The sequence below is a fragment of the Octopus sinensis genome, linkage group LG24 (assembly GCF_006345805.1).
Source record: "Octopus sinensis linkage group LG24, ASM634580v1, whole genome shotgun sequence".
NCBI classification, from domain to species: domain Eukaryota; kingdom Metazoa; phylum Mollusca; class Cephalopoda; order Octopoda; family Octopodidae; genus Octopus; species Octopus sinensis.
Genome location: NC_043020.1, coordinates 27689093 through 27701592, shown reverse-complemented (window position 1 = coordinate 27701592; position 12500 = coordinate 27689093). Strand labels below are relative to the sequence as shown.

Below are 12500 nucleotides of genomic sequence, written 5' to 3'. Positions count from 1 at the left end.
GACATTGGTTCTGAGAAACGAAGCATTCCGACTTCGGATTTCTTTTCGGCTAACGTAATAATGCTGAAGAGGTTCTCCACGCATTCATAACAGAAGGGTAATACGTTGTACATGCTTCTTCTTAAAAATTGAAAAGTAAATCATTTTTATACCTACTGTTTGGCCGAGTGTTTACAGTTTTGCAGAATCCAGCTGTTACCGCAGATTACTAGATCTGATATGTTTGTTAATCGTAGCTTTTTGCATTTGGTGACGTATGTACACTCACCGTGGCGGGGCTCTGTTAACATTATCGACACATGAACTAGCACACAAACACACAAACACACACGTACACACAAGTTAGTAATTAGTTACAGACACGCGCACACTTACACACACGCATCTAAACGTATACTAAATCAAACGCCTACTGGCATGAGCTTAAAATAGAGGAGGGATAGTGGGAGAGCGAGGGAAATTTGGGAGCTTATAATATGAGCTGGAGAGGAAATAGGCTAAATGAAAATATAAACAGAAAGCGATTCTAGTGGTTGGAAAGTGTATTATACAGATTATGTAAGAGAATGGAAAGTTTCATTCTGAAGTGTTTATAAAACAATGATTTTACAATGTAAAAACAATGACTTTACAATAGCAATTATTGGCCATGATAATAAAAAGATAAACTTGTTATAACTTCTCTCTCCTGTTTGGTAATATCAAGGCCTGAAACATGTTATGGGGGAAGTTGAGAGCTAATCGATTATATCGACTCCGGTGGTAGACTGGGAATCGCTTTATCGACAACGTAAGAAAGCAAGGCACTGTACACCTCGGCGGAATTTGAACTCAGAAAGAAAAAGCCGGAAGAAATGCCGCTAAGCGTTTTGACCGGCATGCTAGCTAGTTTGCTAGCCGGACTCCTTTCTTTTTTCTTTTTTTTAATATCCAAAGGTTTCACTTAAAACGGTGACTCGGCAGTATCGTTAGCACACCGACCGAAATGCTTAGCGGTATTTCGTCTGCCGTTACGTTCTGAGTTCAAATTCCGTCGAGGTCAACTTTGCCTTTCATCCTTTCGGGCTCGATAAAATACGTACCAGTTACGCACTGGGGTCGATATAATCGACTTAATCCGTTTGTCTATCCTTGTTTGTCCTCTCTGTGTTTAGCCCCTTGGGGGTAGTGAAGAAATAGGTATTTCGCTCGTCGCTACGTTCTGAGTTCAAATTCCACCGAGGTTGACTTTGTCTTTCATCCTTTCGGGCTCGATAAAATAAGTACCAGTTAAACACTGGGGTCGATGTAGTCGACTTATCCCCTCCCCGCAAATTTCAGGCTTTGTGTCTTTACTAAAAAAAAAAAATCAACAGCTTTCACTTAAGACGGTGACACGGGTGCATTGTTAGCAAACCGGGCGAAATGCTTAGCAACATTTCCTCTGCCTTTACATCCTGAGTTCAAATTCCACCGAGATCCTTTTATCCTTTTGTGGTCAATAAAATAAGTACCAGTGGAGTACTGGGGTCCATGTAAACGTCTTATCCCCTCGCCTGATCTTGCTGGCCTTGCGCCAAAATTTGAAACCTGTGTCCAAGCTTTTACGAGGTTAGGCATAGATATGATCAACCATTCTGGCACCGACTCGCCTGAGACCGCCATTGGTTCTATAATATAAACCACGTTAATTTATGTTCTAAACATCGGCTTAATGACGATGGAATATGTTTAATTGAGAAAGAAGACTGAAAAATGAGTGAGACTGCAGTTTCCATGGCGTATATAAATCCAGTCCGTTGTCGGATTACTCGTTTCTGCCTGCTGTGTGAACTGGAGCAAGGTGAAATGAAGAACAGAACGGATTGCTCGATCCAGGAATTGAAACTACAATCTGTCGATCATGAGTCCAACACCTTAACCACAAAGCCACGCGCCTCCAACCTTCATGGTGAAGGAAGCAGACAAATGCATAAGAAAAAAAAATATAAAAAAAAAACAAAGAAAAACAGAACAAGATGGTTGAGATTAATATTTTATCGAATATAAAGCATTATATCTACATGGTTTTTATCAGATCTGTTTTCGATTCCTCTGAACACCATCCATTGTTGTATTCTTGCATGCATATAGCGTCCCAAATTTCGTTCGTAGTTGGAAATTCTATATTTAAGCAAAGCGCAATTACGTTTATTTTTTTAATCATAAATTATTTCTTGATCATAAGGCCCCTTCCATAATGTATATATAAATAGGTAGAGTTTTACGAGTGTCCAACAGCTCAAACCCTACCCATTTAACTCCTGATATCATTTATATTCTGTAAGTCGGACTATTTTATATCCATACACATGTACATGTTTTTTTAATTAAATGTATTTAATATTCTGTGTAAATCGATTTATCTAACTTGCTTTCATTTACTCATCTACCCGCTCCAATTTACCCTTCGAGCTGTATTCTATATAGTGGCCACTTATCTCTAACCTATATATATATAGTAAATAGGGTAATAAAAAATAAATTATTATTACCAGTGACCCAGCACAAAAGACGAATTAGTCATTAGACTATATATTATTCATATAGAAATACAATAAAGGGCTTCCAAATAAAGAAGCGCTGGGCTAGACACACAAAAATGGATAAATTCATGAAAGGAATGAAAATTAAAAACGTTTACCATCTCAGCTATATCCCAGACCGACGTTTCATCTATTTTTGGCAAACAAACAGAATTTATCTGCCAAGTCAAGAATCATCAGTAGGGAGCCTTCATAATCCTAGATGTACAGACCGTTCTGTACCGGTCTGTATATATATATATAAATATAGGTAGATAGATAGATTGATATATACATATACATACATACAGTAAGTATACTTCCTGATGCGCTTTCATGTAATATTGGTTTTAAATTTTGGCTAATGGCCAGAATGCTCGGGGGGTGGGCTTAAGTCGATGATATCGACCCCACTATACAACTGGTACTTATTTTTATTGTTTGGGGGGCGGAGAACAATTCAAACTTTTTGAGAGGTCAGAAAAGAGAGAGAGAATGATTTCTAATAAAGATTCATCGTATTCATAAAAAAACAGCCAGAGCAAGAATAAGAATATGAAAATTGTAGTTGAAAAATATCGTTATAGGTATAAAAATACTATAAACAATTATAGCAAAATGGAGGAGAAAAATATGTTGAATCAAAATTAGATTAAATACAAAATAGGATTCAATACATACGCATGTTTCAAAGGACAATACAAATATGTATGAAAAAAATTATAACCACAGTAATTATAATTAAATTTATGCATTGCCATTTTCATCAGTGTGGAGAAGTTTTGTAAGAACATCAAAAAGGTTTCATAAAATAAAGTAAATTAAAATAAGATACAATAAGGGAGAATACAAGTGGGGTAAAAAAAAAATTGGATATTTGCAAGCAAGTTTTAAAAGGAGAAAAATAACAGTAATAATAATAGTAAGACAGACGAAAGGAAAAAAGTAGAGACGGACGAAATGCCGCTAAGCATTTTGTCCGGCGTGCAAACGATTCTGCCAGCTCGCCGGCTTAATCATTCTAGCAAGACTAAAAATGGTAAATGTGATGCAGTAATACAATTTTATGTCTGATAAAATTCAAAACGAAAAAAGTTACAGAAAATGGAATACATGGAAATAACTTTTATGCAGACTGCCTTAGATTCTCTGATTCTTCCGCTTTAGAAGAACTATTTGGCATTTCTTGAGATTTTGCCCATTCCTGTACATCTCCACTTGCCAATATCGCGAACATTATCGTTCCGAATACAGAAAGTGCCGCACACAAAGCTAAGACAATTTGCCATTCTTCTTGTGTCCCATTTGGTGTAAGAGCTTTGGATGATAATGGAGCCAAGAATCCGGGTAATGAACCAAAAGTGTTGGTAATGCCGATCAATACACCAGCGTATCTAGGAGCAATGTCCACGTGGTTGACATTGAAGCCGCCAATGTAAAATGCTAAGCAGATACCCGTGAAGAGGAACAGAATGCCGGCCAGGGTTGTTTGTTCACAGTCAAGGAATCCTATGGCAATCAGCAGTGATGCTGAGCCAAGGAAACAAACACTCTGGAAGAGAACTCGTACAGAACGCGTTGAAAGATAATTCTTTGAACGCAAAATATCTGCAAACCTTCCACAGAATTGCACAGCCGCGAACTGTCCAATGAACGGAGCAGAAGACATTAAACCATTTGATTTCGTATCGATATTTAATGCTTCTTTCATATACAAAGGCAGAAGCAGCTGGAAAGAAATAATCGTCCAATTGTAGAATGTGTGAGCAATTATAAGAGCCCAAACAGCGGGAGTACACATGATTCTCTTCCATGGAACGCTCTTCACTTGGCCCTTGTGTATTATAGTTTTGTTTAAATAGGAACGTTCTTTGTCGCTGATAGTCGGATGGACATCTGGGGTATCATAAATGACATAAAACCACACACAACTAAACACCAACGATATTCCACCAAATATATAGAATATAGAACCCCATCCATTGTCAAAGCCATAAACGCAAAGGAAACCGGAAATTGACAAACCCAGAATGCTACCGATCAATAAACCAGAAAAAGAGACTGCAACCAACACGCTGTTTTCTAATGGCGGAGCCCACCGTCCCCACAGAGATAAGACAGCAGGGCACATGGGCCCTGAAACCAGACCTGTAAGTATCCTTAATACGAGAGTAAAATAACCACTTATTCGTGTTAGACTTGGGTGAAGAATGGTCAGGAGAGAAGCCGAGAATATGGAAGCCCCCATAACTCTCTTTCCACCATATTTGTCTGCTAATACACCGCCAAGAAGGTTAGTAATAATGTATCCATAATAGTATCCAGCTAACATGTTTGATTGTAGAGTATTGCCCCATTCGAACTCTCCTTCAAAATCCTCTCCATTTGATGTGCGATTGTCTGAACGAGAACAGTGTTCGTTATTTCGAGTAAGGTCGACTTCATCAATTGTACGATTGGGTGTTTTTAACATGCAAACTAACGACATACTAAGGTCTACACGTAAAGTCTGCATGAGAAGCAAAGCGAAAAAGCTGACATAACACAGCCGCCATCGACATGAACCATAATGGCTGATAAATTCGTTAAACTTCGACATTTTCTTTGACAGGTTCTATTCTAATCTGTTTTTCCCAATGTTGGCTCAGTGAGTTTGAGGAACGGCAAGATCCTATACACTAACTATAATCTAATTCCCGTATTTACGACGTAAAATTTGAAACATCAGTGTCTTGTGATCCAAATTAATATTAATAATATACTAATGACTTCTTGTCGCTATGCTTCCGGGTAACGACCCAGTCTATATATAGAGGTCTATGTTGCGTTGAAAGACTTAAACTTAAAATTAATCTATCAGTCTTATTTACCTCTTTCACATTCTCTCTCCCTGATTTTTTCCCCAACAACACCCCCTCCTTTGCTTCTAAAAAGAACGCCGTGACAGGGGTTATCTCACTTTTTGATCCCTTCCCTTCTTCCCTCCCTCTAATAGATGTTGTGATGGACAAACAGACGGTGAACAACTCCTCTTTTGTGATAGACAATTGTTAGTAGGATTTGCTGAGATTTTCTTGGTCAAAATTTAGTATATTTCGTTTTCAGTCTCTGTCCATCGACCTGAAATAGAAAACAAAAACCTTAAAACTATAAAGGAATCATTATATCACATAGTTTACGTCAGGAAATAAAGATTCTTCTTTTATTCAGGAAAACAGAGTATGGCAAAATACAAATATGATCTAGTTACACTATTCTGTTTGAATTACTATAAAACATCGTTGTATAGTTTAACCATTTGGCTCTTGAAAGAATTCAGGAAGACCCACTCTGTTTGCAAACATACAAACGATGCTTTACATCTAGGGATGTCCAGATTACTCTTCACTTTTCACACACGAGCAGTTTTCTTTCTTTTTCTGACGTAGCTATAAACAGAACAGTTTTGCAGAAAGAAATGAAGTTTGCTCCAAACGAATCATTCAATGTTTTTGACTCAAAATCTTTATCCTTTTAATCTTCTTGGTTCTAGTAAATATGATGAGCTGAAAAAGTCCGATTCAGACACACTGTACTCCCCTCTTAATCACAACGGAGTGAGACTGTCGCCATTTTGTAGATTTTAACCTTTATGTAGCTTTGCAAGGGAGATAACTAGTCATGACGTGTGTGTGTGGTTGTACAAGTTGTTCATTCTCTGTGATTTTCCATCATAGGAATCCATTACGCCAGAAAAAACAGTTAAAGTCCAAACCACTGATTAGAGATAAATTCTCGACGGGAATGAAAAATTTACCATCTAATCCTGGACAATGATTTCTAACCTATTTTAGTAAATAAAAATTACTCAACGTAACCAAAAATAAAATTTTTTATTGCATTTATTTTATTGTTTATCAATCAATTTTTTCCGCTGATTCCAAAACTGAAATTATTTTTTGTGTATCAACAACAGTTATAAAAATATGTTGACTTTCAATCTTATTACATATTCGGTATTGTTATAATGTTCCGCTACTAAATGTGTGTCTAATTTTCTCCTTCAGACCAATTACTAAGTTGTGCTACTTTCAGGATGGCTACTAGAGTATGTAAAAATTCTCCAGATACATTTTGCTATGTTTGTGGTTATTATATTGGAAAAAAACAGGTATTACATAAGATCGTGAAAGGTGCTAAATTGTGAATAGCGTACAGACTATTTCGGAATGCCGGTGGGTGACCAGGACAAACCATGGGCCCCCACATATGATATGTGGAAGCTGTCAGCCTACTCTAGAATGATGGTTAAGAGGTACAGGAAGGTCAATGCCTTTTGCCATTCCAAGGGTATGGACAGAGCCAAAGAACCATCACGATGACTGTTACTTTTGTATGATCGATGTGACAAAGTACAGAAAACTGAAAAGAAGACAAGCTCTTCAGAATCCAGACATGCCATCATCTAGAGAACCTGCCAGTTTATGAGTATCACTATCACCAGAAAATATTTCATCTGAAGAATCAACAAGTAGCAGCAGCCAAGAATTGGAGGAAGCTTTCGTACCATGAACGACTTCGGAGCCTCACTTTCCAAATCAGAGTGAGCTAGATGATTTAATCAGGGATCTGGGTCTTACTAAGTCAGGAGCTGAACTTTCAGGAAGGTTGAAGGCATGGAATCTACTTGGGGGAGACTGCAAGACATCTGTGTACTGGAAACGCCATTAAGTGAAGATCATGGTGAGAGATTTAATCAGGACGTCACAACAATGAAAAGAAGATACCAAGGCCGATGGGATACTGCTATGATGGGAGATTATATATGGTCTCTAGTCAGAAGATATGAAGGTATACACTCCAGAAAATCTCGATTGTCAAAGCACTTCTCATGTTAAAAAAAACGTTATCAAGGCATTTACAGTGCAGAGTTTTATTGTTTCTTTTTGTTGTAACTAATATTATACTTCCTAAATACCTTTCAATAAATGAAAAAGTACTAAATGTTGTGTAATTATCCTTACAATACAAGAATAGATTGAACCAACAAAGTGCTGTAGAGAAAAGTTACAAATATAACGAGCAAATATGAAATTAGGAATAAATAAATGACTATCGATGTTACGTCAAAACGAATGTGATTTTTCAATTTGAAGCAAAACAAAATGCTTATCTGAACATTAAAAAATACAAATAAGCAAAACATGTGTTACATTGTGTATATTATTCACTGGGCGAAGTCGTTATCAAGAGCGACACCATAGATTGAATACGCATACAACGAGACCAATCCAGCATGCGTCTCATTGTTTGTATATGTAAAATATTTTCAAATCCAGTGCGCAATCGCAGTCTTTTTTGTCGGCAGCAGGAAAATGGCCGGAAAAATCTTCGAACGAATCTACCAGAAATTATTATACATAATTAATAATATTAGTGTAAAAAAAATTTTAGGAATTTTTACTACCACCTGATTCTAATATACAAGTGGGCTGAACTAAACAATATGCAGTTGGAAAATTTCAGCTAAATGCACCGCTACTTGCATATACATGTCCCGAAGGCACTGCAAGCCCAGCGTCGTAAGCAATGTGAGTCTTGGAGACCGGTATGTGCGATGAGGCATTACTTCATATGCACATCACCAAGACAGCAACAAAGTACAAACAACTGGCATGATGGATACTAAGGCCCTTCAAGAGAAGAGATCATGAAGTTATGTTAACCATGTGAAGGGCCTTTGTCCTTCATAGGGACACTACATAGCACTACTATATAGTATCAAACTATGGTCACCGCATAGTACCAAACTAACAGCGAAGCCTGAAGCGGTCCAACATCACTACGCTAACATAATTTGAACAGTGCAGCAGATGAGCGACGGGTAGGAGCTGAATAAACTACATATTTAATCCCTGGAGCAAAGGCGAGACAGATTTGTAATAATCTACATATGGGAAATTCTGGGAGGGCTAGAAGCAGATATAGGCACTGAATGTTATACAAATGCCCGAATTGGAAGTCGTTGTTATATACCAGAGGTACCATGAATTCCATCCTAAATTCAAGACCAGGTTCCGAAATAGCTTAGGTTCAATGCCCTGTCACACAAATTAAGAAACCTACACTTGTGCATGTAGATGTCTTCAAAAGAGAACTTGACTTTCTCCTCAATACCGGGTGAAACAACAACCGGCATGAGGTACAGATGAGAGCAGCGGTGTCAAACTCTCTCATGCTCTAAATGGGCCAACAACCTGGACAAAAACACATACGGAATTATTGACGTAAAACCCTACCATCATGAAGAAATCAGCCAAAGAAGAGTCATAGATAAAGATGCAAAATCAGGTGGTGCTCCAGCATAACTACAGCCGCATAGCTGAAACGAATTAATAAATATCCTAGAAACAGCTGTAAGACCTTCTATCTATAAATGCTCTAATATCTACACAGCCTTGGTTTTTTTATCTTATTACGAAAAGAATTCTTATATACACACGCTGACATAGAACCAACTTTGAGCCCTTTATTCGCAATATTACCAAATCTGGAACTGAACTATGATCTGTCTATAACACCTATTCAGCATCACCTGACACCTCTGGGTCTCAATGTCACCATTATCTATTATAACCTCAACTTCGCTATTATAAGCAGTTATCCCAAGTAACGCTTCAGTAATGGATAAACGATTCCTTGGCATCTCTCTTAAGGACACACCTATTCCTTCACAAAAGACTTTCCTCTTACTCCTCCTTTCCAAAGCTAAGGACCTCATCTGAAGAATGCGATGGAAGGCTTTTTTCATCTATTTTCTTTCCTCCACCTCACTCTCCATTTCGTATCACATCTAAACTAACTATGACTTAACTATTCTCTCACACCGTCTCCGATGAAGGAATATAATAAATAAATATCCTAGAAACAGCTGTAAGACCTTTTATCTATAAATGCTCAAAAACAGCCTTGGTTTTTTTATCTTATTACGCAAAAAAGTATTTTATATATATATATGTGTATGTATGTATGTATGTATGTATGTATGTATGTATGTATGTATGTATATATATATGTGCGTGTGTGTATGTATATATATATATAACAATCACTAAACTCAAGATACACAACGAACTCACAATGTATCGGAGTACTTTTTTTTAAATTTTTGTACATATTTATTATTATTCTTTTGCAAAAAACAATGTAATTTTCTTTTTTCCCCTTTCTAATTTTTAAAAAACTTTTTAACCTAAATATTCTTGACAAGTCAAACAATGACGAAAACCGGTTTGAATAAATATATATTTATATATTTTATCAATTTCTCATTTCATTAAAATTTTCTTTCATTTCAGCATTCTGCATTTTTACAATTTTTCCTTGCTTATCATTTCTCCACGTGCGGTCAACACAACCCCACCATTTATTGATCTGTGTATATATATATATTATATATATATATATATATATTATATATATATATATTATTATATATATATATAATACATATATATATATATTATATATATATATAATATATATATATATATATACATATATATATATATATATATATATATATATATATATATATATATATATAATATATATATATATATATATATATATATTATATATATATATCCCTTAATCTTAATATAATCTTTCTTTAACAGGTTTTAATCGCTTTCTTTCATGGTTCCATGACTTGATTTTCGGTGTGCGTGTGTTTGTGTCCACCAGGCTGAAACTTCGAGGTCACTATCATACATCTCCTTGTAAATGTATATGTTACGTATCTGTAATGCAGTAGAAAGTACAAATCCCGAATTAAATTTTGCACGTACCCAAGGTACACAGAGCTGCGCTCTTTGGTCCTCTGAAAATGCACATTAAAAATGAAACTGAAAGACAAAATAAGAAAAAAAACATAGAAACAAATTATATGAAAAGCGCTGAAGGACAACAGCTTTGAGCGGTTGGGGCCCATCGATGACCCCGATATTAGTATTTGACTGATATTTCGTTTTATCGACCCTGAGTGGGTTAAAAAGCAAATTTCTCATCGGCAGGATTTGAACCCAGAGCATAAAGATCTGGAAGAAAAACCGCAAGGACTTCTGTCCGACACTCCAATGGCTGCCAATTCACCGCCCTTAATATTTCTCTCATTGGCAAAACGCTCTAAATCTGAGAAACAGCACAATCAATAGCATTAAATACAGTTTTTGACCGGGGTTTAATTTTACTGACACTAAAAGAATGAGAGGCATAGGTAATAATAATAATAATAATAATTTGAATTTTGACACAAAAACAGTCTTTTAAAGGGAGCGTGTAAGTCGACTGGTATTTATTTCATCGACCCAGAAACGGTAAAAAGCAAAGTCGGCCTCGGCGAAATTAGAACCCAGAATGTTAAAAGCCGGAAGAAATACCATTAAGTATTTTTGTCTGGCTTGAAAACGATTCTACCAGTTCCACGCCTTAACAAATTTCTTTCTTTCTGTTACAAGTACATCGCCCTCCATATTTAACTGGTACTTATTTGGTCGACTGCTAAAGGCATATTCGGCCTTGGTATTAAACTTTTCTGTAATAGACATAAGGGTTGAAATTTGGCGGAACGCGGAGTTTGAACTCAGATCGTTAAGACTGACGAAATACTGCTAAGTATTGGTCCAGAGTGTTACCGACTCTGCCAACCCGCCGCCTTGCTAATAATCCCTCCCATTATAAGCAAAATACCTAAAATATAAGCAAAAAATCGGAAATTGTGGGTAGGGAAGTCGATTACATCGACTCCAGTGTGTAACTGGTGCATATTTCATCGACCCCGAAAAGATGGAAGGCAAAGCTGATCCCCGTGGTATTTGATCTCGGAACATAAAGACGGCCGAAATGTCGCTAAGTATTTTGCCCAGCATGCTAAAAATTCCGCCAGCTTGAGGCCTTCGTAATAATCTGTTCTACAAGGGCACAAGGCCTAAAAATTGGAGGGAGGAGAAATGTTAAGATAACATCGACCCCAATAGTCAAATGTTACTTATTTTACCGTTCCCCGAAAGGACGAAAGGCAAAGTCAACCTCAGCGGAATTTGAACTTAGAATGTAAAGAGCCGGAAGAGACGCTGCTAAGCATTTTTATCGGCGTGCTAATTATCCTACTAGCTTGCCGCCAATTTTAACGGCGTGCTAACTATCCTGCCAATTTACCGCCATTTTTAACGCCGTGCTAACTATCCTGCTAGCTTGCCGCCATTTTTATCGGCGTGCTAACTTACATCTCAGCTAACCACCTTAATAATATCCTCCTTTCTGTTATAGGCACATGGTCTAGAATTTTGGGGAAGGACTAAGTGGATTGCATCGAACCCGGTGCTCAACTGGTACCTATTTCTTCTTCCCCAAAAGAGTGCAAGGCAGAGTCGTCCCCAGCGGAATTTGAACTCTCGAACTCGATGGACGCGATGCCGCTAAGCATTTTATCCGGCATTCTAGCGATTCTGCCAGCTCGTCGCCATGATGATGATTTCAAATTTGGCACAAAGCCAGCAAGTTCTTGAGAAGGGAAAGTTCGATTACATCCAATCAGTGCTCAGCAGATACATATTCCATCGACCCAGAAAATGTGAAAGGCAGAGCAACCTCGGCAAAATTTTAACTCAAAACGTAAAGACAGATTACATGCCGCTAAGCATGTTATCCGGCACTCTAACTATTCTTACAACTCGCGACCTTCATAATATTTTAACAAGGCCAACTCGAAGATATAAATCCTACGGCGAAAACCTCTTCGAAGTTTGTTAGTTACTAACAGAAACAGGACAAATACTATCTTTGCTTTTCCTCATTTAGTTTTATAGTTTCTTCCTCGTTTGAAGAATTTTTAATCGATATTTCATCAGATTTAGCCCAATCTTGTACATCCCCTCTCGCGAATATTGCATAGAATATTGTCCCACACACAGACGA

At 37.1% G+C, this 12500-nt stretch overlaps 2 protein-coding genes across 8 annotated transcripts in view; both read right to left on the bottom strand.

Moving 5' to 3' along the window:
• The window catches only part of LOC115224008 (uncharacterized transporter slc-17.2-like), a 35280-nt gene extending 34829 nt beyond the window's left edge, over positions 1 to 451 (bottom strand). For 3 of the 4 annotated variants that reach the window (XM_036512833.1, XM_036512834.1, XM_036512835.1), the window contains exon 1: positions 157 to 449. The gene's annotated coding sequence lies outside the window, so the exon portion shown is untranslated. Of the gene's footprint in view, positions 1 to 156 lie in introns of all 4 variants that reach the window. The other variant, XM_029794794.2, reaches the window with a different exon arrangement.
• Positions 452 to 2068: 1617 nt separating this feature from the next.
• Positions 2069 to 12500, bottom strand: part of LOC115223772 (uncharacterized transporter slc-17.2-like) — a 45935-nt gene continuing 35503 nt past the window's right edge. For 2 of the 4 annotated variants that reach the window (XM_036512904.1, XM_036512906.1), the window contains one exon: positions 2069 to 5663. In XM_036512904.1, the coding sequence (XP_036368797.1) occupies positions 3670 to 5142 (1473 nt within the window). In that variant the 5' untranslated portion in view covers positions 5143 to 5663 and the 3' untranslated portion in view covers positions 2069 to 3669. Of the gene's footprint in view, positions 5664 to 10372; positions 11730 to 11809 lie in introns of all 4 variants that reach the window. The other 2 variants (XR_005003687.1, XM_036512905.1) reach the window with 2 other exon arrangements.